Source organism: Malaya genurostris, chromosome 1, assembly GCF_030247185.1.
Source record: "Malaya genurostris strain Urasoe2022 chromosome 1, Malgen_1.1, whole genome shotgun sequence".
NCBI classification, from domain to species: domain Eukaryota; kingdom Metazoa; phylum Arthropoda; class Insecta; order Diptera; family Culicidae; genus Malaya; species Malaya genurostris.
This window is the reverse complement of record NC_080570.1, coordinates 118360914-118386780: the sequence shown is the minus strand read 5'-3', so window position 1 is coordinate 118386780 and position 25867 is coordinate 118360914. Positions and strand designations below refer to the sequence as shown.

Here is a 25867-nt window from a genome sequence, read left to right as displayed (position 1 = left end):
TTTAGAGTTATCAAGTTTCAGTTTTCAGTTCGTCGAAATCATTCAAATTTTGATTTCTTGCTTAAACAAGTTTTCGGTATTCCGTTTTTAGTTTTCCTTATTCAGTTTTTTAATTTGCCAGTTTTTCAGTTTTTACTTCACTTTTCAAACTTTAACTTTTCACTTTTCAGTTTTTAATTTTCACTTTGCACTTTTCACAATTTCACTTTTTTCAGTTTCTAGTTTGTAATATTTTCAGTTTTCACTTTTAATTTTTTTCCAGTTTACAGTTTTTCATCTTTTTAGTTTTTGAGATTTTCAGTGTTTCAGTATTTTGGTTTTTCAGTTTTCAATTGTTAGTTTTTAATTTTCATTTTTAGATTTCAGTTTTCATGTTTCAGTTTTCAGTATTCCATTTTTTCGTTTCAAGTTTACCGTATTCAGGTTTTTAGTTTTCCAGTTATTCAGTTATTCAAGTTAAGTGTTTACTTTTATTTTTCACTTTTCAGATTATAATTTTCAGTTTTTACTTTGCACTTCTCAATTTCACTTTTTTCACTTTTCAATATCCACTTTTCGCATTCCACTTTTACTTTTCACTTTTTGTTTTATACTTTTTTTCACTATTCAGTTATCAAGTTTCATTTTTCAGTTCGTCGGAATTATTCAAATTTAGATTTCTTGCCTAAACAAATTTTTAGTATTCCGTTTTTCAGTGTTTAGTTTTTCTTATACAGTTTTTTAATTTGCAGTTTATCTGCTATTCAGTTTTCCAGTTTTTTACTTTTCTGTTTTCAATTTTTAGTTTTTAATATTTTTAGTATCTCAGTTTTCACTTTTCATATTTCATTCTACACATTTTACTTTTTCCAGTTTACAGTTTTTCAGCCTTTTAGTTTCCAAGATTATCAGTGTTTCAGTATTTAGGTTTTTCAGTTTTAAATTTTCAGTTTTTTTATTTAAGTTTTCATTTTCAGCTTTCAGTTTTCAGTGTCCGTATTCAGTTTTGCTTTATACTTTTTTTTTCACTATTCAGTTGTCAAGTTTCAGTTTTCAGTTCGTCGGAATTATTCAAATTTTGATTCCTTGCTTAAACAAGTTTTTAGTATTCCGTTTTTCAGTTTTTAGTTTTCCTAATACAGTTTTTTTAATTCGCCAGTTTTTCTGCTATTCAGTTTTCCAGTTTTTCACTTTTTTGTTTTCAATTTTTAGTTTTTAATATTATCAGTTTCTCAGTTTTCACCATTCATATTGCATTGTACACATATTATTTTTTTTCCAGTTTACAGTTTTCAGCTGTTTAGTTTTTGAGATTTTCAGTGCTTCAGTATTTTAGTTTTCAGTTTTCAGTTTTTAGTTTAAAATTTTCAGTTTTTAGTATCCGTATCAAGTTTTTCAGTTGTTTAGTTATTCAATTTTTCAGATTTAAGTTTTCACATTTAATTTTCACTTTTCAGTTTTTAATTTTCAGTTTTCACTTTGCACTTCTCAATTTCCCTTTTCACTTTTCAATATCCACTTTTTACTTTTCGCTGTAGTAGGTCCGTCAATCTGTGCCGCCATTAGCTAGAATCTAGGCGCTAAGGGAACAAAACCAGCAATGAAAGCCGTGATGTGTCGGTAGCTTTGATAGCTTATGGGTCCAAAATAGCTTGGCTCGGATTTCCACCGGAGTATGATTTATCATTTTTCAATTTTCCCATACTGCTTCTCTTTTTTGTTTCGTTTCGTTTTTTTGTTCCACCGACGATTCTGGAAACCAGATTGTGATGTTTTTTTTTAATCCAGCAGTTCCATCGGAGTCAGCGGAGTACATAAGCTCACTTTCCCTGCTGGAATCATCAAAGGTTCGTCTGTCTAATGTGAGGTTGAACGGGCCACGGTCCGGTGGCCGAGAGTGAAAATTGACATAGACTTTGAAGCGAACGGAACAAGAAAAAAAAGAAAATAATGCCGTCGCTAGTTTTTTTTAACTGAATCTTGCAGGAGTTGCAACGTTCATTGTCTGTAAGGTGATTTTGCTGGACGTTGAAATTAGCTCTACTTCAAATGCAGCTTCTGTTCAGGTGCCGGTGATCGTTCACTGGAATTTAACCTAAATTGTAACTGACCTTGCATCGACCGGAGCGAGACACTACTTAAACTAAAAGTTATTAAAAAAGATTTAAACTTGACATCTGCTTATCGGTTTGAAATGAACTGCTCTGTGGTTGTGGCCGTTTAACTTTGAATTGCTATGCCCTGATAAGTCGAAGACGAAACACATAAAATGACTGATCTATTGTTACCAATAACCGATAAAAAATTCATCGTATTTCGAATCTCATTCGTTATTCTAGTTCCCGGTTTGACAAGCTGAAACATCCATTTCCTATATTCTGTTGATGATGGTTTTTTTTCGTGACAATGACAGACAAGGTTAAGCTACTCGGAAGAGTAAAGCGGAAAAAGTCCACAAAAACGACGAGCCTGTCAGAGCCTATCCTAGTTATGAGTGACAGTAAAGTTGTTGGATCAAAGGTTCTTTGAGCACTTATGCTTTCGTTGACTCGCATTGGCAAGGGTAAGTGAAGTGCTTTTCGAGGTCCAGCAAAAAATAACTGCTACACAAAGAAGTTTAGGCACATTGGGAATCTTTTTCAGGTTGGTTTAAATTTTTAGCTATAGTAGCTTATCAACTGGCAAAATTTCTTCGAAAGTCGGTGAGATTAATATTTTACGACTTTCCGTAATTGACGTACGTTATCAGTTTATATTGTAATACTAGCGCTACTTAGCAGTTCTTCATAAACTGCCCAAAAACTGCCAAGCAGACGTCAAGTCCAATATAAATTGTGATGACGATTTATAAATTATTGATGGGTAGACAAAACTTAAGTAAAAAGTACAATTAAGTACAAAATTATCACTTATTCTAATCTAAATATGGTTGCATATTCAAACTTACAAAAATGTTTATCTATTGCAAAGCTCTATACTACCTTATGTGGTTGAATAAAATAATGATTGCATTTAATTGCATTTCTCAATATGCAATATTTTCCCTAATTCTGAAAACGGAGCAAAACGAAAATCTTTGATATCAAATTTTTAGTTTTCTGTTTTCAGTTTTTGTTTTCTGTTTCTAGTTTTCAGTTATCAGTTTTCACGATTCAGTTTTTAGTATTTCGCTTTTTGGATTTCCTAATTCAGTTTTTTTAGTTTGCCAGATTTTCACTTTTCTTTTTTTTTGTTTCGATTACAGAGGTTTTAATATCATGGTCATTCGCCTCGCGGATCCGAAAAATTTCTTGACCCTATGTGCCAATCTTACCAATCACGCTATGCCCGTCTGCTTCACTTTTCTGTTTGCACCTTTATTTTTCACTTTCTTTTCAAACTTTCACTTTTCACTTCATATTTTCAATTTTTACTTTGCTCTTTTCACTTTTGCAATTTTTTTTATTTTATATTTTCAGTTTTCGGTTTTTCAGCTGTTTAATTTTTCCGATTTTCAGATTTAGTTTTTTAGTTTTTCAGTTTTCAATTTTTAGATATCAGTTTTTAGTTTCCTGTTTAAAATTTTAATGTTTCAGTTTTCAGTATTTCGTTTTTCAGTTCTAAGTTTCCCGTATTCAGTTTTGAAATTTTACTTCTATTTTTCACTTTGCACTTTTCAGTTTCGCTTTTCACTTTTTAACTTCCAATTTTCGCTTATTAATTTCCACTTTTCGCTTTTCACTTTTTAATTTCCACTTTTCGCTTTTCTTTTCAATTTTTAGTTCAAAGATTTCCGTTTTGAGTTTTCAGTTTTCATTTTCAATTTTCGCTTATTAATTTCCACTTTTCGCTTTTCTTTTCAATTTTTAGTTCAAAGATTCCCGTTTTGAGTTTTCATATTTCAGTTTTCAGTTTTCATGATTCAGTTTTAAGTATCCCGTTTTTCAGTTTTAAGTTTTCCGTTTTCAGCTTTTTGGTGTTCCAGTTTTTTAGTTTTATGTTTTAAGTTTTTACTTTTGTTTTTACTTTTCGCTTTGTAGTTTTTAATTTTTACTTTTCAATTTTTCAATTTTCAAGCCAATTTTCAGTTTACTATTTTTCAATATTTCAATATTTTAATATTTCTATACCTCAATATTTCAACATTTCAGTTTTGTTTTTAAATTTTTCAACTCTTCAATTTTTTTAAGTTTTCAGTTGTTCAGTTTTTAATTTTTAGTCTTCAGTATTCCGTTTTTCAGTTTTAAGTTTTTCTTATTCAGTTTTTTAGTTTGCCAATTTTACAGCATTTCAAAACTTGAAAGTTTTTCACTTTTCAGTTTTTACTTTTATATTTCACTTCACTTTTCTCTTCTCACTTTTGAAATTTTCACTTTGCACTTTTCACTTTTTCAGTTAGTTAGTCATTAAGGGGTCATTTAGACGAAATGTAAGAAAAAGAGAGAAAATCAATTTTTTAGGTTTTTAGTTTTTTATATTTTTAGTTTTCACTTTCTACATTTCTCTTAACGCATTTAACTTTTCTCCAGTTTTCCGGGTTTTCAGCTGTTTAGTTTTTCAGTTTTTAAATTTTTAGGCTTCCAATTTTGAGTTTTAAGTTTTTAGTTTTTAGTGTCCCGTTTTTCAGTTATTCAGTTTTAAAAATTTTACTTTTATTTTTCACTTTGCACTTTTCAGTTTGTCTTTTCGCTTTTCACTTTTCAATTTCCACTTTTTGCTTTTTATTTTTTACTTCTCACTATTCGCTTTTCACTTTTCTCTTTTCCCTTTTTAGTTTTTCAGTTTTTCAGTTTTTCAGTTTTCCAGTTTTCACTTTTTATTTGTCACTTTTCAGGTTTTCAGTTTTGCAGTTTTTCAGTTAACTTACCAACAACTTCAGTTGTTCACTTTCTCGGTTTACAGTTTTCAGTTTTTTTTAAGAGTTTCAGTTTTCAATTTCCAATGTTTAGTTCAGTTTTTACTTTGCATTTCTTAATTTCGCTTTTAATTTTTCAATTTCCACATATCGTTTATCATTTTTCATTTATTGCTTTTCACTTTTCTCTTTTCCCGTTTTAGTTTTTCAGTTCTTTATTTCTTTAGTTTTTCAGTTTTCCAGGTTTCACTTTTCAAGATTTCAGTTTTACAGTTTTTTCGGTTTTTCGGTTTTCAATTTTCAGTTCAGTTTTTACTTTGCACTTCTTAATTTCGCTTTTTGTTTTTCAATTTCCACTTATCGCTTATTACTTTTCATTTATTGCTTTTCACTTTTCTCTTTTCCCGTTTTAGTTTTTCAGTTCTTTAGTTCTTTAGTTTTTCAGTTTTCCAGTTTTCACTTTTCATTTATCACTTTTCAGGATTTCAGTTTTACAGTTTTTCAGATTTTCAGTTAACTGAACAACAACTTCAGTTGTTCACTTTCTCGGTTAACAATTTTCAGCTTTCAGCTAAGTTTCGGTTTTTTTCTTAACGTTTTTCAGTTTTCAATTTTCAGTTCAGTTTTTACTTTGCACTTCTTAATTTCGCTTTTTATTTTTCAATTTCCACTCATCGCTTATCACTTTTCAATTATTGCTTTTCACTTTTCACATTTACCTTTTCACGTTTACTTTTTACTTTTCGCATTTAACTTTTCACTTCGCAGGTTTTCAATTTTCAATTCCTGCTTTTTGATTCTTGTTTTCTTGTTTATTGTTTTTCATTTCACGTTTCAAGTTTCTTGTTTCTTGATTCTTTATTCTATTTTTAAATTCAGTATAAAATTGAACAAACCATTTTTAATTGTATTTCATTGATATTCTAATGCTTGCGACAGATACGCTCTCGTTCCTATTCTGAAGGACATTTAGTTTGCTGATCTCGTTTTTTTCATTCATTAGTTTTCATTATTGTTATCGGATGTGTCGTTTTGAGGTTTGGTTCTGTAGTTTTTGTTTTTGCAAGTAGTCGTATTTTTAGTGCCAAATCATGTATCCGAAGTGTTGGAGTTGCTTAGCTCTGATGTTCTATAAATCTATTGTTTTGGATAGTAAATGCATTTGTATCCGTTGTCTCCCAAGTTTTACCGCAGTGAGCAAATTGATACATGTATATTTTGTGTTCTGATCGAAGACCACGTAAGAAGAAATTGCCCTTCATTAGTAGATATGAAAAAAACCTACACAATATCGACTAAAATCGATTCTCTGTTTATATTAGTTAGTAAGTTAGTGTTAAGTTCCTCTCCTATTGCGTACACATGACAAGAAGGCTTACAATTTTGATTCCTACAATAAAATATAGAAAATTGCGAAAGCAAAGGATGGCCGAATTGTAGTAATCAAATAATGTAAGTGATTGGTCCGAAAAGTCACCATTTGTAGCTGAACACTAAACTTAAATCTTAGTAACGTAAAATCAATTTGTATTCTAAATAAAATATCAAGACATTAAAATAGACAAAAACAAAATACAGCACAATCCCGAATACCGTTATAAATTTCATTCGGCTCTCTCCGTAATGCGACATGTCTTTTCGAATAAAATCCTCACTAGCGTTCGAAGGCAGACCACTCTAGACTACAATATAATTTTTGTTAGCGAACTTATGTGTCCTGTGTTTAGAAAGCAATATTGAACATATACTGCGCTGTTAGTTTTGTTCAGTTGGAATTCTTGCACAGTTTTCAACATCGTCATCGTCAGAACAACATTCTGAAATATCTTAATTCCGGCTTCAAGTCAAAAGTCCCAGAAGTAGCGACTAAAAGTGAATTTAACTGAATTGGTCATCCATTTCTGATAAATGGATGAGTTAATTTTCCATAACTTTGTGTTGAAATGAAAATAGATTTCCCGCCAAAACAACTGCCAAACTTCATTTATTATGAACGATGGAATTTTCAACGAGAAGTAGCTACTGGTAGCTGCTGGTCATGAAAAAAGTGGTACCCATCACTTTGAAGAGTGCTATTTAGCAACAACAACAACAACGCCATCAGTGTAGGGTTAAAAGGTTGAGGGCAGCAGCCGTAATTTTTCACTACTCACTGACAGGCGTATGCTACGGACACGGGAACCGTGTGGAAAAATTATATGGTTTCATCTATTCATGACGATCCGAGCCGAGACTGACTTGTGGTGAATGTGCCGTGCAGGTTGACACTGTTATAATTCATTGACTAACCGAATCCAAATATTCCTTGGAACTGGAACTGTTTCACGGTGTCAATCTTTATTAAAATATCTCACAGTGGTTTCGAAAATTATTCTAGCATATTTTCAACCCTTTTTTTACTGTGCACCTTATCCGACAAGGGGTGGAACTTACCTGCAGGTGAGCTTCACCGAACTTCCCTCAGGTACAATCACGTCCGAGGAAGTGTCTTCCGCGATGAAATCCGGCGGTATTACCACGTCCAGATAGCCGAGCTGGGGATGAGAATGTTAAGAATAGAAAAGAGTGAGAAAAAAAACCCTTGTTGTAGTGCATAAAAAAAATTATGACCGAAAGGATGAAATGAGTTTTGAGTGTCAGTCAGCTCGGAATAAGGCACGGAACCGAGGATGCTGAAATTTGGAGGCGTTGTTTTTCATTTAGACGAGTTCCCCCCGCCGATCGTGGTGCTCATTCCTACTGGTCACAGGTCACAGGTCACAAAGTGCAAATTTTAGAATTCAAAGAACAAACGTGTGTAAAGCAAACTTTTCGAAATCCAGCAAGCCGGATGGAAATCACCGCAAACGGCATCAATTCATTAGTGCCCACACGGGACTTGGCTGCCTCGGGTCCCCCAAAAACCCAAAATTGAAATTTTGATTGGAACACCGGAGCCACGTACCACGGAGTTGGTGCATTCGATCGAATTGGAAAGTTTTAATTCGATTTCACTCGTGGCAACGAAACGAAACGAACGGCAACTACGAAGTACCTGCCACACAAAAATATACCAGCTGTGAAAAAGCATACAATCACTCTGGGTGAGTTTTTTTCTAATTAAAAGTTCGAGGGTTTCACTTGTGCCATACGAAACTTGCGAAAGCGACCGTGTGCCAATGGTAACAAATCCGACGTATGTTTCTCGCATGGTAATTAATGATGGTTCATTGTTTTCGACAATTTCGATTCCGGATTCCGGAGAGCGAGCTATCATTCAATGGCTTCGGTTAGCTTTAAATCGAAAGTGACGTTTATAGTTGTTTAAATTTTTCTCTAATTTTACTATTCCGAATACAAATTGTAAATAAACCCATCGGAGCATATTTTCCAATTAATTAAAATAGTTGGGTGGGTAATGTCAGAGACTCGACTGGATGACGTGAGAAAGAAATAAAAGCGTCACGCTTTCATTCGTTGATTGACTATGTAAATTGTGAAAGTTTTTACTTCCTCGTTTCCGGAATTTATACTAAAGTCCGATATTCTAACACACCATTTAGTAAAGTGGAGTAAAAGAGAAAAAAAAATTGACTGACTGGCGTTAGAATTCCCATAGAAAAAAAATATTATAAATTGTTAAACAGACTCTTGGAAATACTGAAAAGAACGCAAGGCTTGTGAGGCTGAATATTGTTGAAAATAATTGCTACTTATTCAATGAGAATGACGCACAAAGCAAATCTTTCCGCAGCACAGTGATGCAAAAGTGGCAGAAATCCAACCATTTTTTTTTCAATCGTATAAAAGATCATAGTATCATAGTTCAAATTTTGAATGAGAAATGCGCCAAGTTTAAAGCTAAGAAAGTGAAACTCCGACCAATATTGTCTAAACTTTGGCATAGCAATTCTGCTGGTTATTTTAATTAAATTTTAACTATATAATGAACGAGTTGAGGTAATTTCTAATTAACTGAAGTCTGAAATGGATTGTTTATCTGAAATAATGTCAAGTCTAAAATCTAAAGTCTAAAGTCTAACGCCTAAAGCCTGAAGTCTAAAACATAAAGGCTAAAATCTAGAGCCTTAAGTCTAGTTTAGAGTCAAAAATTTAAAGAATAAATTCTAAAGTTTAAAGTCTAAAGTCTAAAGTCTAAAGTCTAAAGTCTAAAGTCTAAAGTCTAAAGTCTAAAGTCTAAAGTCTAAAGTCTAAAGTCTAAAGTCTAAAGTCTAAAGTCTAAAGTCTAAAGTCTAAAGTCTAAAGTCTAAAGTCTAAAGTCTAAAGTCTAAAGTCTAAAGTCTAAAGTCTAAAGTCTAAAGTCTAAAGTCTAAAGTCTAAAGTCTAAAGTCTAAAGTCTAAAGTCTAAAGTCTAAAGTCTAAAGTCTAAAGTCTAAAGTCTAAAGTCTAAAGTCTAAAGTCTAAAGTCTAAAGTCTAAAGTCTAAAGTCTAAAGTCTAAAGTCTAAAGTCTAAAGTCTAAAGTCTAAAGTCTAAAGTCTAAAGTCTAAAGTCTAAAGTCTAAAGTCTAAAGTCTAAAGTCTAAAGTCTAAAGTCTAAAGTCTAAAGTCTAAAGTCTAAAGTCTAAAGTCTAAAGTCTAAAGTCTAAAGTCTAAAGTCTAAAGTCTAAAGTCTAAAGTCTAAAGTCTAAAGTCTAAAGTCTAAAGTCTAAAGTCTAAAGTCTAAAGTCTAAAGTCTAAAGTCTAAAGTCTAAAGTCTAAAGTCTAAAGTCTAAAGTCTAAAGTCTAAAGTCTAAAATCTAAAGTCTAAAGTCTAAAGTCTAAAGTCTAAAGTCTAAAGTCTAAAGTCTAAAGTCTAAAGTCTAAAGTCTAAAGTCTAAAGTCTAAAGTCTAAAGTCTAAAGTCTAAAGTCTAAAGTCTAAAGTCTAAAGTCTAAAGTCTAAAGTCTAAAGTCTAAAGTCTAAAGTCTAAAGTCTAAAGTCTAAAGTCTAAAGTCTAAAGTCTAAAGTCTAAAGTCTAAAGTCTAAAGTCTAAAGTCTAAAGTCTAAAGTCTAAAGTCTAAAGTCTAAAGTCTAAAGTCTAAAGTCTAAAGTCTAAAGTCTAAAGTCTAAAGTCTAAAGTCTAAAGTCTAAAGTCTAAAGTCTAAAGTCTAAAGTCTAAAGTCTAAAGTCTAAAGTCTAAAGTCTAAAGTCTAAAGTCTAAAGTCTAAAGTCTAAAGTCTAAAGTCTAAAGTCTAAAGTCTAAAGTCTAAAGTCTAAAGTCTAAAGTCTAAAGTCTAAAGTCTAAAGTCTAAAGTCTAAAGTCTAAAGTCTAAAGTCTAAAGTCTAAAGTCTAAAGTCTAAAGTCTAAAGTCTAAAGTCTAAAGTCTAAAGTCTAAAGTCTAAAGTCTAAAGTCTAAAGTCTAAAGTCTAAAGTCTAAAGTCTAAAGTCTAAAGTCTAAAGTCTAAAGTCTAAAGTCTAAAGTCTAAAGTCTAAAGTCTAAAGTCTAAAGTCTAAAGTCTAAAGTCTAAAGTCTAAAGTCTAAAGTCTAAAATCTAAAGTCTAAAGTCTAAAGTCTAAAGTCTAAAGTCTAAAGTCTAAAGTCTAAAGTCTAAAGTCTAAAGTCTAAAGTCTAAAGTCTAAAGTCTAAAGTCTAAAGTCTAAAGTCTAAAGTCTAAAGTCTAAAGTCTAAAGTCTAAAGTCTAAAGTCTAAAGTCTAAAGTCTAAAGTCTAAAGTCTAAAGTCTAAAGTCTAAAGTCTAAAGTCGAAAATCTAAAGTCTAAAGTCTAAAGTCTAAAGTCTTAAGTCTAAAGTCTAAAGTCTAAAGTCTAAAGTCTAGAGTCTAAAGTCTAAAGTCTGAAGTCTAAAGTCTAAAGTCTAAAGTCTAAAGTCTAAAGTCTAAAGTCTAAAATCTAGAGTCTAAAGTCTAAAGTCTAAAGTCTAAAGTCGAAAGTCTAAAGTCTAAAGTCTAAAGTCTAAAGTCTAAAGTCTAAAGTCTAAAGTCTAAAGTCTAAAGTCTAAAGTCTAAAGTCTAAAGTCTAAAGTCTAAAGTCTAAAGTCTAAAGTCTAAAGTCTAAAGTCTAAAGTCTAAAGTCTAAAGTCTAAAGTCTAAAATCTAAAGTCTAAAGTCTAAAGTCTAAAGTCTGAAGTCTAAAGTCTAAAGTCTAAAGTCTAAAGTCTAAAGTCTAAAGTCTAAAGTCTAAAGTCTAAAGTCTAAAGTCTAAAGTCTAAAGTCTAAGTTCTAAAGTCTAAAGTCTTAAGTCTAAAGTCTAAAGTCTAAAGTCTAAAGTCTAAAGTCTAAAGTCTAAAGTCTAAAGTCTAAAGTCTAAAGTCTAAAGTCTAAAGTCTAAAGTCTAAAGTCTAAAGTCTAAAGTCTAAAGTCTAAAGTCTAAAGTCTAAAGTCTAAAGTCTAAAGTCTAAAGTCTAAAGTCTAAAGTCTAAAGTCTAAAGTCTAAAGTCTAAAGTCTAATGTCTAAAGTCTAAAGTCTAAAGTCTAAGGTCTAAAGTCTAAAGTCTAAAGTCTAAAGTCTAAAGTCTAAAGTCTAAAGTCTAAAGTCTAAAGTCTAAAGTCTAAAGTCTAAAGTCTAAAGTCTAAAGTCTAAAGTCTAAAGTTTAAAGTCTAAAATTTAAAGTCTAAAGTCTAAAGTCTAAAGTCTAAAGTCTAAAGTCTAAAGTCTAAAGTCTAAAGTCTAAAGTCTAAAGTCTAAAGTCTAAAGTCTAAAGTCTAAAGTCTAAAGTCTAAAGTCTAAAGTCTAAAGTCTAAAGTCTAAAGTCTAAAGTCTAAAGTCTAAAGTCTAAAGTCTAAAGTCTAAAGTCTAAAGTCTAAAGTCTAAAGTCTAAAGTCTAAAGTCTAAAGTCTAAAGTCTAAAGTCTAAAGTCTAAAGTCTAAGTTCTAAAGTCTAAAGTCTAAAGTCTAAAGTCTAAAGTCTAAAGTCTAAAGTCTAAAGTCTAAAGTCTAAAGTCTAAAGTCTAAAGTCTAAAGTCTAAAGTCTAAAGTCTAAAGTCTAAAGTCTAAAGTCTAAAGTCTAAAGTCTAAAGTCTAAAGTCTAAAGTCTAAAGTCTAAAGTCTAAAGTCTAAAGTCTAAAGTCTAAAGTCTAAAGTCTAAAGTCTAAAGTCTAAAGTCTAAAGTCTAAAGTCTAAAGTCTAAAGTCTAAAGTCTAAAGTCTAAAGTCTAAAGTCTAAAGTCTAAAGTCTAAAGTCTAAAGTCTAAAGTCTAAAGTCTAAAGTCTAAAGTCTAAAGTCTAAAGTCTAAAGTCTAAAGTCTAAAGTCTAAAGTCTAAAGTCTAAAGTCTAAAGTCTAAAGTCTAAAGTCTAAAGTCTAAAGTCTAAAGTCTAAAGTCTAAAGTCTAAAGTCTAAAGTCTAAAGTCTAAAGTCTAAAGTCTAAAGTCTAAAGTCTAAAGTCTAAAGTCTAAAGTCTAAAGTCTAAAGTCTAAAGTCTAAAGTCTAAAGTCTAAAGTCTAAAGTCTAAAGTCTAAAGTCTAAAGTCTAAAGTCTAAAGTCTAAAGTCTAAAGTCTAAAGTCTAAAGTCTAAAGTCTAAAGTCTAAAGTCTAAAGTCTAAAGTCTAAAGTCTAAAGTCTAAAGTCTAAAGTCTAAAGTCTAAAGTCTAAAGTCTAAAGTCTAAAGTCTAAAGTCTAAAGTCTAAAGTCTAAAGTCTAAAGTCTAAAGTCTAAAGTCTAAAGTCTAAAGTCTAAAGTCTAAAGTCTAAAGTCTAAAGTCTAAAGTCTAAAGTCTAAAGTCTAAAGTCTAAAGTCTAAAGTCTAAAGTCTAAAGTCTAAAGTCTAAAGTCTAAAGTCTAAAGTCTAAAGTCTAAAGTCTAAAGTCTAAAGTCTAAAGTCTAAAGTCTAAAGTCTAAAGTCTAAAGTCTAAAGTCTAAAGTCTAAAGTCTAAAGTCTAAAGTCTAAAGTCTAAAGTCTAAAGTCTAAAGTCTAAAGTCTAAAGTCTAAAGTCTAAAGTCTAAAGTCTAAAGTCTAAAGTCTAAAGTCTAAAGTCTAAAGTCTAAAGTCTAAAGTCTAAAGTCTAAAGTCCAAAGTCTAAAGTCTAAAGTCTAAAGTCTAAAGTCTAAAATCTAAAGTCTAAAGTCTAAAGTCTAAAGTCTAAAGTCTAAAGTCTAAAGTCTAAAGTCTAAAGTCTAAAGTCTAAAGTCTGAAGTCTAAAGTCTAAAGTCTAAAGTCTAAAGTCTAAAGTCTAAAGTCTAAAGTCTAAAGTCTAAAGTCTAAAGTCTCAGTTCTAAAGTCTAAAGTCTTAAGTCTAAAGTCTAAAGTCTAAAGTCTAAAGTCTAAAGTCTAAAGTCTAAAGTCTAAAGTCAAAAGTCTAAAGTCTAAAGTCTAAAGTCTAAAGTCTAAAGTCTAAAGTCTAAAGTCAAAAGTCTAAAGTCTAAAGTCTAAAGTCTAAAGTCTAAAGTCTAAAGTCTAAAGTCTAAAGTCTAAAGTCTAAAGTCTAAAGTCTAAAGTCTAAAGTCTAAAGTCTAAAGTCTAAAGTCTAAAGTCTAAAGTCTAAAGTCTAAAGTTTAAAGTCTAAAATTTAAAGTCTAAAGTCTAAAGTCTAAAGTCTAAAGTCTAAAGTCTAAAGTCTAAAGTCTAAAGTCTAAAGTCTAAAGTCTAAAGTCTAAAGTCTAAAGTCTAAAGTCTAAAGTCTAAAGTCTAAAGTCTAAAGTCTAAAGTCTAAAGTCTAAAGTCTAAAGTCTAAAGTCTAAAGTCTAAAGTCTAAAGTCTAAAGTCTAAAGTCTAAAGTCTAAAGTCTAAAGTCTGAAGTCTAAAGTCTAAAGTCCAAAGTCTAAAGTCTAAAGTCTAAAGTCTAAAGTCTAAAGTCTAAAATCTAAAGTCTAAAGTCTAAAGTCTAAAGTCTAAAGTCTAAAGTCTAAAGTCTAAAGTCTAAAGTCTAAAGTCTAAAGTCTAAAGTCTAAAGTCTAAAGTCTAAAGTCTAAAGTCTAAAGTCTAAAGTCTAAAATCTAAAGTCTAAAGTCGAAAGTCTAAAGTCTAAAGTCTAAAGTCTAAAGTCTAAAGTCTAAAGTCTAAAGTCTAAAGTCGAAAGTCTAAAGTCTAAAGTCTAAAGTCTAAAATCTAAAGTCTAAAGTCTAAAGTCTAAAGTCTAAAGTCTAAAGTCTAAAGTCTAAAGTCTAAAGTCTAAAGTCTAAAGTCTAAAGTCTAAAGTCTAAAGTCTAAAGTCTAAAGTCTAAAGTCTAAAGTCTAAAGTCTAAAGTCTAAAGTCTAAAGTCTAAAGTCTAAAGTCTAAAGTCTAAAGTCTAAAGTCTAAAGTCTAAAGTCTAAAGTCTAAAGTCTAAAGTCTAAAGTCTAAAGTCTAAAGTCTAAAGTCTAAAGTCTAAAGTCTAAAGTCTAAAGTCTAAAGTCTAAAGTCTGAAGTCTAAAGTCTAAAGTCTAAAGTCTAAAGTCTAAAGTCTAAAGTCTAAAGTCTAAAGTCTAAAGTCTAAAGTCTAAAGTCTAAAGTCTAGTCTAAAGTCTAAAGTCTAAAGTCTAAAGTCTAAAGTCTAAAGTCTAAAGTCTAAAGTCTAAAGTCTAAAGTCTAAAGTCTAAAGTCTAAAGTCTAAAGTCTAAAGTCTAAAGTCTAAAGTCTAAAGTCTAAAGTCTAAAGTCTAAAGTCTAAAGTCTAAAGTCTAAAGTCTAAAGTCTAAAGTCTAAAGTCTAAAGTCTAAAGTCTAAAGTCTAAAGTCTAAAGTCTAAAGTCTAAAGTCTAAAGTCTAAAGTCTAAAGTCTAAAGTCTAAAGTCTAAAGTCTAAAGTCTAAAGTCTAAAGTCTAAAGTCTAAAGTCTAAAGTCTAAAGTCTAAAGTCTAAAGTCTAAAGTCTAAAGTCTAAAGTCTAAAGTCTAAAGTCTAAAGTCTAAAGTCTAAAGTCTAAAGTCTAAAGTCTAAAGTCTAAAGTCTAAAGTCTAAAGTCTAAAGTCTAAAGTCTAAAGTCTAAAGTCTAAAGTCTAAAGTCTAAAGTCTAAAGTCTAAAGTCTAAAGTCTAAAGTCTAAAGTCTAAAGTCTAAAGTCTAAAGTCTAAAGTCTAAAGTCTAAAGTCTAAAGTCTAAAGTCTAAAGTCTAAAGTCTAAAGTCTAAAATCGAAAGTCTAAAGTCTAAAGTCTAAAGTCTGAAGTCTAAAGTTTAATGTCTAAAAAGTGAAGTCGTAAGCATAAAAGCTAAAATTTGAAGTCTAAAGCCCAGTTCAAAGTCGAAAATTAATAGTCTACAGCCTAAATTCTAAAATTTAAAGTCTAGAGTCAAAAGTACAAACTCTAAAATATAATGTCAAAAGTATAAATTTTTAAGTCTAACGCCTCAGGTCCAAAGTCTGAATTATAAAGTCTACAGTCTAAAACAGAGGTGGAAATAAACTCATTTTGCGCATGAAAATGTGAATCAAGATTTCCGATTGTGAACCAAAAAACCGAACACCGTGAATTAAAAAATTGGGTAACAAAACTAAAATTTCGATTATGTCTTAATTTGTTGGAAATGAAATTGAAGAACTTTTAAATTCTGAATAAAACCAAAATTCATCTTATCAAAAATCATTCGTTTCAAAATTCATTATGATATCTACAGTAAATATGTGATATGAAAAGATACTACTGACTATTTTTATTTACTTTGAATCAAAAAATTGCTTATTTCCATCCCTGGTCTAAAGTCTATAGTCTGAAGTCTAAAGCATAAAGCCTAAATTCAAAAGTTTGATGAACAAAAACTGAACCTTTCTGAAAAAGTTCAGTGCGCGTAGGGTGGTTGATAAGTGGAAAGCAATTAAACACATTTTACCCTAATGTCGGATCCGGATGAAATTTGTATTGGATGAAACCATGAGAGCTTTCATTTAAATCTAAACTTGTTAAAATCGGCTGTTCTGAGAAAAGTGAGGAAGTAATTTGAAATAGGAATTTTTACACTGTCACCCTGTAATTCCTGAACCGGAAGTCTGATTAAAATAAAATTCACGAATTTCGTATGACGCAATAAAACCTTTCATTTGAATCTAAGTTTATGACAATTGGTTCAGTCGTCTCTGAGAAAAGTTAGTGCCGTTATTTTTTTTTCGCATATCACCATGTAATTCTGCAACCGGGAGTCGAATTCGAATAAAATTCAGAAACTTTGTACGGAATTACAAGACCTTTCATTTGAATCTGAGTTCATGAAAATCGGTTCGGCCATCGTAGAGAGGAGAGTGCAAAAAAAAGTTACATACGTACAATTTTTAGAATCTACTCTAAATAAAAGATTACATAAAATTTAGTGGAAAATTCATTAATAAACTAATATAAATATCTCTACATAGAAATTTTTTTAAATCATTTACACAAATCCAAAAAGCATAGAGAATGTTTCATCAATTTATTGAAAGTTTGTAGAAAACTGATAGGAGTGTTTTGAAAGGTTCATCAGAAAATCATTGGAAATTAGAAGAAACTCAAAAAAAATATAGAAAAGTTTAAAGAAATCTAGAGATAAGTCTAAAATTTCCAATAAATAACATTAAATTCATTGAACGTTTGAAAAAAATGGATGAAAAAATTATAGAAAAATCACAAATTCATGAAAAATTCTTAAGGAATTTTTAAAAAATACATAAGAAATTTGTTGAACATTTATGATACATTCACAAAAAGTTTATATGACAAGATCACAAAAAAATTATTAAAAAGAAATTAAATAATTCGTCGAAAAATGCCTAAAAAAAAAAACAGAATATGAATTTAATGAATTCATATAAAATTCATGAAAAAAAAGGAATCATTGGAAATTAATTGAATATTTATTTCATATGAAATACACATATTAAAAAAAATCATGGATCATTCCTAGAAAAGTTGTTCAAGTTTCATTAAAAACTTCATTCAAATTTGACAGAAAAACGATGGAAAGTTAGGTGTAAATTCATGGAACAAACTTAGAAAACACATAAAAAATTCACAGTCATTCGCTTATTAAAAAATCAATGAAAATTTATTAAAAAAACTTTTAAACAAATTGAAGTTCATTATAAATGCAGAGAAATCGTTCTAAATGGAACAATCAAAAAAAATTTACAAAATTGATTGGGAAATGTTTCATAAAATTTATCGAAAATTTATTGAAAATAATAGATGACTTGTGAAAAGTGCATTGGATGTTCAATGGAAATCAGAGTAAATTTAAAAAAAAACTTATTTGAATTTCTAGAGAGATAAATTATTTGAAAATCTATAAAAATGGACTGAAAAATTTTGGAAAAATCACGAATAATTTATAATAAATAGAGGTGATGTATTCGAAATTTATTCGGCACGGTGGTGGAGTAATATCACCAATGAAAGCAGCAAGTGCTGTGATTAATAATAGTTTATAGGAACATTAATAACGAAATAATAATCAGTCACAATGCATGTTATGCAGTTGATTAAAAAATATTAGCCAATTTAACTTGAATATCATAAGCAGATGTAACAGGAGCGCAGGATATCGCTACGCCAATTTAAACACCTGCTGTGTGTTCGAAACATGCAAAATGCCGCGCTCCTGTTACTTCTATAAATCATGTTCATGCTAAACAGCGATTTAAAGGATTCAATCTAAATATGGAGTGCAGTATAATCAACTAGCTGGAATTCGAACAGCCTTATATTACTATTTGGAATGTGGAAAAAATAGTTGTTCATATCGACTACGTTACGTGCCAAAAAAATATCGCAGTCATTATTTCTCATTCACGCATTCGATTCAGTTTCGAATTTATTCATTTGAGATTTTTAATTTATGAAAATTGAATAAACATGACGAACATTGTTCAGCAATTACTTCCAATTACTACCAGTGGACTTCGTTTTATCGTTACATCAAAGACTCACGGGGTGACATGAGCTAGGAACACGTGAGCACTCTGTTATTGTACCTTTTTCCTAGAAAACAGTCTAGCTTGACATGTAGAGAAAATATGTATTAGTCATCTTTGGTAAAATAAAATCAAATAGTATTCTGACACTATTTAAATATTATATGAAATAAAATTTAATAAATTAACGAAATGATAGTATTAAAAAATGCATAAACAAGCCATTTTCAGAATCTGTCAATGATTCACCTTCGTTAAAACTCTCGAACTGCGTAACAAAAGCACAACGTTCGAATCAACAGTCGACCTCCCCAAACAGCGCCACTAAATTAGGGATAATTAAATACTCTTGTAATTCTTTTAAAATGCTTCTGCTATAATCTAACACAGCAGGAAACCCGGCGCTGACTGCTCCCACAAGAATTATGGAGTTCCCCAACCATGAGCAAGCAGCAAACGCCATCTGCGAAAAGTTCTTGCTGTGTGCTGCTCCCTGCCTTCTTCGCTTCTGCATCCGATTTTCCGATTCCGGTTCCTCCGGGAAAAAACGGTGGGAATGGAAAGCAGTAAATTTCGTTAAGTAAATCGCACTTAATTTGAGAAAGCATCGACCGCGTCCTACTGCCTCCGCCGTCCGTCGATGATTCGTTTTGTGAGTTTTTTCCTCGAAGCCGGAAGAGAACAATAATTGAATTGGAAATCATTTGACCAGACGCTCCCCTGTTCGATTCGCCAATCACCAATGTAGATGGAATCGGAATGATGGACGAAGATGCTTTATATGAACATTTTTGTGACCTTTTATTGGCTCGTATTTTTTGCTTGCTTTCACTAAACGCGATCAATTAGGTTGCTGCCGTTGCATTGGACATTGATTAGAAAAATTCTGACGCTTGGAGGAAAATTGAATTATGCCCCTTCGCAGTGAACATTTTCTAATATGATTTCAGTTTTTCAGAAAATGACACTCTCGACTGTTTCGGAGAAGACCGGAGTCCGGTGGAGCCTAATTGAGTATAATTTCCCAACAACATCCTGTCAATTAGTCAAAACACTTCCTGTCAGCTCTGCCGGAGCTTCGGAGCATAATATTTCCAGAATGCACACACTTCCCGGCACTGGCACGAACCAAGACCAAGCCAAGCATCTGCTGCTGGTTGCTGCAGCTGGTCAGCTGGTCGAACCTTTCCGTCCGATCACAGTCCGGCGTACAGAAGTTTCCCGTTTTTTCATTGTTTTCCACTATAATCGTGATCATTATTCCGTCGACCGACAGCGGCAGCAGCTTGCCGGAACTCTTGCCGCTCCTAAACAGGACGGAGGAAGTAATTTTTAATCATAATTAAGCAAAGCTGGAGGTAATTATGATGCTAAACGTTAAGCCGACCCAAGGCTGTTTGATTGCTGACTGTGCCAGGCTGCGTGCGGGCTGCGAACTTGCGATTAATAGTTTTCACACGGAAAGCTCACAGACCACTAGAATACAATGTTAAAGTTTTTGTTTCATGCATTGGCTGTTTCATCTAAAAATTATCAATTTCGTAGTGTTATTGAATAATCACGTGATACTAATAGTAGAATTGTAATGAAAAATGTGCTAAACTAGTGAACATTTGGTGTGACATCTGCCAACCATATTAAATATATATCAAGTCATTGAACAAACAACGTCATAATTTTCATCGTGTTAAAAATGTCTAATTTTGTACCAAAGAGTGATAAATATTGAATGAAAATGATACTTCTAGTCAAAAGTGAACCGTTCTGACCGTCTGAGAGCTATGGAAAAAATCCAAAAGTGTGGAAAACGAGTACCACATGAATTGAATGAAAAACACGTGGAAAAACGAAAAAACACTTTCCGGGAACTAAACTAGATTAAGTTGCAGATTAGTATTATACTGTTACAAAAAAAAAACGATGAGATATCGCCTTAGTCATTATCATTTATTTACATGAAAGTGCAAACATTTACAATACTTCTCGAATGTGGATGTACACTTGGGCATAACAAAGAACAAATTCTCAGAGAGCAAACCTGCGAAATCAATCTTCTATCTTCTTCTATATATAAGTTTGAAAAATCATCATACTACGCAACACCACCCCCCCCCCCCCCCCAATTCTAATACCTTTCTATAGAGAAAGGCAAAAACGATATTTTATTCGAACTAACAATTGATCCTTTATTGTACGAGGTTAAACTTAAGCATAATGAAAACCGGATGATATATAAGTCATTCCTTCACGCATTTTCGAACTTTTGATCGAACGCTCTTCATCAAGTTCCGGACAAGTGTTGCATCGCATTTTTTGGACGCTTGATCTTAAATTTTTTGAACTCCTGCATGTTTCCAGCGGTCTAACCAGTCTTCTTGAAAACCCTCTTCACGATTGCCCAGTAACGTTCAATGGGTCGAAGCTAAGAGCAATTTGGTGAATTGATATTTTTCGCAACGAAATTTATACCCTTTTCCGCAAGCCAATTGAGAGTGGTTTTTGCATAGTGAACCGACGCTAAATCCGACCAAAACAGTGGAGGTGTATTATGCTTCTTATATAATGGCAGCAATCTCTTCTGGAGACACTCAGATCGATAGATTTCTGCATTTATAGTCCGGTAGTGTAAAAAATGGTTGACATCAAACCACAGGAATATATTGCTTGCCATACCAGTACCTTTCGACCGAATTTCTCCACTTGAACATAAGTCTCATCGTCCATCAAAACGGATGCATCCGGACACTGCAGAAGACGCTGATACATTTTCCGGGCCCTTGTAGCTGCTCGCTTCTTAAGTTCTACACTTTGTTTCAAGATTTTATGCTTCTTGTAGGTCTTCAGGTGATTTCCTCTCTTGATACGCTGGATCATTCCGATAGTCGTTCCTGCTTTTTTGGCCAAATCACGTATTGACATTGATTTGCTCTTCATGATTAGAGATACAACTTTCTGGTCCAGTTTCTGGTTGGAAGAACCAGGTTTTCTGTCTCTTCCTGGTAGCTCATCCAAATAATAGTGTTCCCCAAACTCATTGTCGGTAGTTTTAACACTGGAATGTTGAATTCCAAACCGCTTCGCCAATTTTCGCATAGTAACATTCTTCTCACTTAGCCATGTGTCCAGAACCTTAATTTTCACTTCCTTTTCAATACGCTACAATTTGAAAACGCAGAATTTCAACCGCACAAACAAGTAAACATAAGAAAGCTGACAGACAAACGCACAGCATACTGTGATTTGAGCTTGAAAAACCATCACAAATACATGCGTACAACACAAATGTATGTGGACAGATTATTTTCGATACACTCCTTAGTCGCAAATAAAAGGTCTCCTAGTCAGCCTGAACGTTATTTGAATGTTTTTGAGATCGGATGTTAAATTTTCGAGTTATACGAAGTTTTATGTCCAAATTTTCAGTTACTCGACAATATCTGCCACAATTGTTCTTGTGAAGGAAATATGTTTTGAGATTTCATACGGTAATAGCTATCCAACAAGCGTAAGATAAAGCGATGCTTGAGGGCAAAACCCAATAATAGCATTAAAATAGCACCAAGCAATAGCATTAAAATAGCCTTTTATGACCACCAAAAATGCTTATAGCTCTACATCTGCAATCTGAAGGCTCATCTGTTGTAAATCAATCAGAATTCAGCTTTCAGAATGCACACCAGCCATAGATAAGCATTATCTATGAATAGCCGTATACTTTGCCAAAGTCAACCTTAATTCAGCCTCAAATGCGATTGCACTGCCAATTAGCAATTATTTGCTGCCATAATGCGGCATTAGTATGTGCTTATTGGTTACTGGTTACTGGTTGTTTCTAAGCACCAAATAGACTGTGTACAGCAGTATTTCCCAAAGTGGTTTGTACAGCCCAACAGTGGGCACTAGGTCAAGTTTAGTGGGCAGTAAACTCAAAATTGACAAAAGGTGAGCAATGGCGCAGAGAAAATGTTTTCATGACAAGTTTATATATGTAGGCATTTGGGAAACTATTCAATGAATCAAAGTTATCAAATAAATTCAAAGTAATTATTCAATAAATTATCGCTAAACCAAATCCAAGATCAAGCCAATCTATTAGCTGCAAATATGATGTCAATAGTTCATCACTCAATTCTTGTGAGATTTAGACGAAAGAAAATAAAAGTGAGGAGATGAAATTTTAAAGGGTGATGAGATCGAAAATTGGTCAAACAAGAATACACACCTAGAAAAAAAACGTGTAAATTTACATTTTCATATACGAGCGTCTAAAAAGACTTATTTTTACAGGAGATCCAACACATATTTAATACATTTTGACATATTTTTAAGTGCTGAAGCATGTAAATTTACACGTCTGCTTTAAAAGTAGTGTATGTTCGACACATATATAAATTATTCTTGTAATTTCTTTTAGAAATTACGTTATTATGATTTGAGTCTTATGTGGACCTATATCATAGGTAGAGTTCATAATTTCTTGGTGTGTAAGTGTAAATAATTCAAATGTCTTATTGAAAATTTAAATCTGTTTACATTTCAAGTTTAATCCATACAATGTACAGATTCGGGTTTCGCTTGTAACAACATTCGACGTTATTGCGACATCCGGCTTTTGATCTCCTCCGATCTAGACTTACTGACTGTCGACGAACGATCTCCGAATACTATCATTATATTAGTAACGGTTAATTTGGCCCAATTGATCAATTTCGACAACTGTGCGAGCGAGTAGTATGGATTTTCGCGTAGCACAAGCAAAATTTTGAACGAATACTCTTGCTTTGTAGCCATTCTCACGATGTTGCTTATTGAGGTCGAGTGGGACATAACGTATTTAACAATTTTGTGATTTAAATTTTTTTGAGCTTTTGAGCTTCGCATGCAAACCTTCCAACTGCTTATTTATTGCTGAGCGGGAAAACTTGCGAGTTTTTCTAACGATCACCGAAGGCATATCCTTCGCACTAAAACACTAACACTATCTTAATTTTTACTGAAAGACTGTGAGTTGTGAATGAATTCAAAAAAGCAATTTTGGTTTTTCTCTCACACAAGAAGTAGAAGCTTAAATGTTTCGAAAAGTTGTTTTGGATGAGTGCTGAGCACTGTCAATAATTTCTCTTAATATCCTTTTCAAACAACAAGTTATTTGTACATGTGTTGTTCTTCGTATGTATTTCCGAGTACACTGAGGTCTGTTTTTACGCGGATTTCCGAAGCTGAGGGGTTTATTGCGCGGTTTTTTATGCGGTACGTATCCCCCGTGTAAAAAAGAACTCAGTGTATTTCTCAATTATTGTTTATTCAATCAAACGTCGTGCAATTTATTATGTTTCGATATGCTATTCCAAATGATAAGTGGAAATAATTGTTAGTAAAAATCTTCACCTATGAATCGGTTCAACTACAATAACGATCAGTTTTGCAATGACTAAGTGTAAACATATATTGGAGAAGCCAAATGAATGATAAACTCACAGAAAAGATGATTTTTGGAAAAAGATACACTCAGAGAGACAGGACTCGAACCTGCATTCTTATGCAAACCGTGCATACGCGTTTACCATTTCCGCCAGCCTGAGCTTCTGCCACAAAACTGGATGTGATGAAATACAACTCAGAAGACTTCCCGGTTTGTTTTTTAATCAGATGTGACCTACGGTTCAGGAGATACAAGGTGATTAGTGTAAAAATGTCAATTTTACATAAATTAATCGGATTTATTGGGTTTGCCGATTTTGATAGTCGATGACCAAATAATCTTATTTTAGTTTTACCGGTATTCGGTTTTCGATCCCGGAAGGTATCCAAAAATTTTGTTTGGAACGCACTACGATTTCTCGAAGATGGCTACACTGATTTTGACGTAGGACTACATCTTCCTTTACTATGCTCACCTGGGTGGATTTCCAAAATTTCACAACACGGAAGTGTAACGAAATTACTCCATAACTTTTTCCCTGTTAGAGGTGTGAGATTGTTGTTAACACCACGTTTATTACGTAAACATTGTTTAAATAGTGAAAAAAAGGTCCAAACACGAAACATCAAAATCAACTGAATCTATAAATAGACCCACGTTTGCACGTTTGCTAGCTTCAGTCTATGATAATCCATGAACGGAGACACATCGAGTGCGCAGGCCTCCATCTGCGTAAAGACAATGGAACTATACCCAACATAATTCAACTGGTGCTTCAGTCAATAGCGAATATGAGGCTCCGTTCCTCAAGCCTAAACACAAGAAAAACAACAACTAGTTCTTCTGTGAGCAGTTCTGCTGTTAGACAATCGCAGTGTGAGTTTCAAACAAGAGCGATTGCTCCATCCAGCTGCTGGTCGTTTGCATTGGAGAAAAAGACAACGAAAAGTGGGTAATGATGGGGAACATTATACAAAATCAGCCGCTCTAATGGCTCTAAATGTTATCTAAAGAACTATTAAAATAACTTCTTTGCAAATCGGAGGTACAAATCATCAGTTTGGTGTAAATCTAGAATAATTTGATTAGCTTTGTGCTATTTTCGCAGTGTGCACCAAACAAACGCAAATAGAACTAGCATTTGGCTGCTTCGCGTTTGAGAAAAATGTTCGAAAGGTTTTTATTATCGTAGAGAATTCCACAATTTGGCCCTTCTGAAAGCCAGAAATGAGTTTAGATAATTTATTTCATTCAAATATTGAGATATATGCGGTATGGAAATATATGAGCGATTGCACGATTTGGGTTACGATTATATTTATGTAATTACTTCTTCTTGGTCAAGTCTCGAACTTACAAACGGCTTTGACTGGCACTATATCTATATATCTATACACATCTCGAATGCAGTCAATCTCGCGGCTATGTCTCTGGCATTACCTACTCCAAGATTTTTAAAATTTCGAATCATATGAAATGATTTACAATTGGTGAATTGACCTGACTTCGGCTACATCGATTATCGTATCGGGAATAGAAGCGCTCAATCGTTTTCTCAAAGCAGGCCAAAAAGAATTTTATAAACAAAAAATCCAAATTAAAAATTTTATGGTGCCACCTCCTCTCATTTGAAACGATGGTCAAGAAAACTAAAAACACCGAAGAATATTCGTGCAAAAAAACACATGTGGATTGAAAATAATGCGTCATATCATTTTTACAAACAATTCATTTTAGCCATGTTTTGGGCCTTTGAAAAATCGGAGAAAAATAGCACAATACAATGAAACATCGTAGAATCTAAATCCGTTGAAACTTATGACGAAAAGAATTACTCGCGGCATTGTGCTTTTGCTTTGCGCCTGTGGTGCGAAGCGGGCAGTTTTCATGAGCTCATAGAATGGAAGGGAGCGGTCTAATGGACAGCAAAAAATATCAGGAAAGTGGTACAACAGTTCAATAACTGACGACATTTTCGACTTTTTGCTTCTGATCAGGCCGCTGATTTTCGGATGAGTGGCGATAAACGCTTCCTTCAGCACTTCCGGATCGATCAACGGTGCGATTTACATGGAAGAGGCCATTATGAATTTGTTTTGGTTTGATCTAGCATCCTGCAACTACGCTCGGAAGGCAACGAAGTCAATTTTGTCCCAAAAGATATAAAACCATAAAATTCACCAGAACCATACCTACTTGAAAAATTCTGGGGAATCACACCATCACTCCGCAAACATTCTACAACTACTGAAACAGAGCTGAAGTTCAAAAACACTCTGTTGTACATAATTAGATGAGTGAAGTGCAAAGGCTTTTGTAATGGTAAACGAGTTTGAAGACAACAAATCTTGTAAATTGCACGGTCATTTATAGCTTTTCACTGTTTGAAAAATTTAAGAAAATTGAATAATTAGTTTAATTTGAGTGAGGAAATATGTGGGTCTGCCATTTTGTCGTGAATACGACTTACTTTACTATGGGGTGCCTTTTCAAAATTTACCCTCTGAGAGAGTGATAAGTTTTTGATCGTGAATATCTCTTGTTGTATCTAACGAATCAACATAATTTTTGCTACATGCCATCGGAAATATGATCACAATTTTATGATAAAATTTTCAGATGTGTGACATAATCTCAAATAGTTCAAAATTGAACTTTTCTGAAATGTTTGGTATAAACGAGCATCATAGAGGATAATTCATATGGCGCGTTTGCCTTTCGCGTATTTTGAAAGCTCATAGCTCAGTGATCTGTGGAAGGATTTATATAATCTAACTACCAATAGAATCGAAATTTTTCAACTTAAACGTGTATAGCAAAAGCATTGAAGTATTTCAATAGTACACTATTGAAAAACCTATCTCATTTGACCCATGTCAACACCAGCCAATCAGAACGCGTTCTGAGGA

General features: G+C 32.7%; 1 protein-coding gene across 2 annotated transcripts in view; it reads right to left on the bottom strand.

Moving 5' to 3' along the window:
- The window catches only part of LOC131425582 (lachesin), a 350776-nt gene that overhangs the window by 77171 nt on the left and 247738 nt on the right, over positions 1 to 25867 (bottom strand). For both annotated transcript variants that reach the window (XM_058587581.1, XM_058587582.1), the window contains exon 5: positions 7247 to 7347. In XM_058587581.1, coding sequence (XP_058443564.1) covers positions 7247 to 7347 — 101 coding nt within the window. The remainder of the gene's footprint in view (positions 1 to 7246; positions 7348 to 25867) is intronic.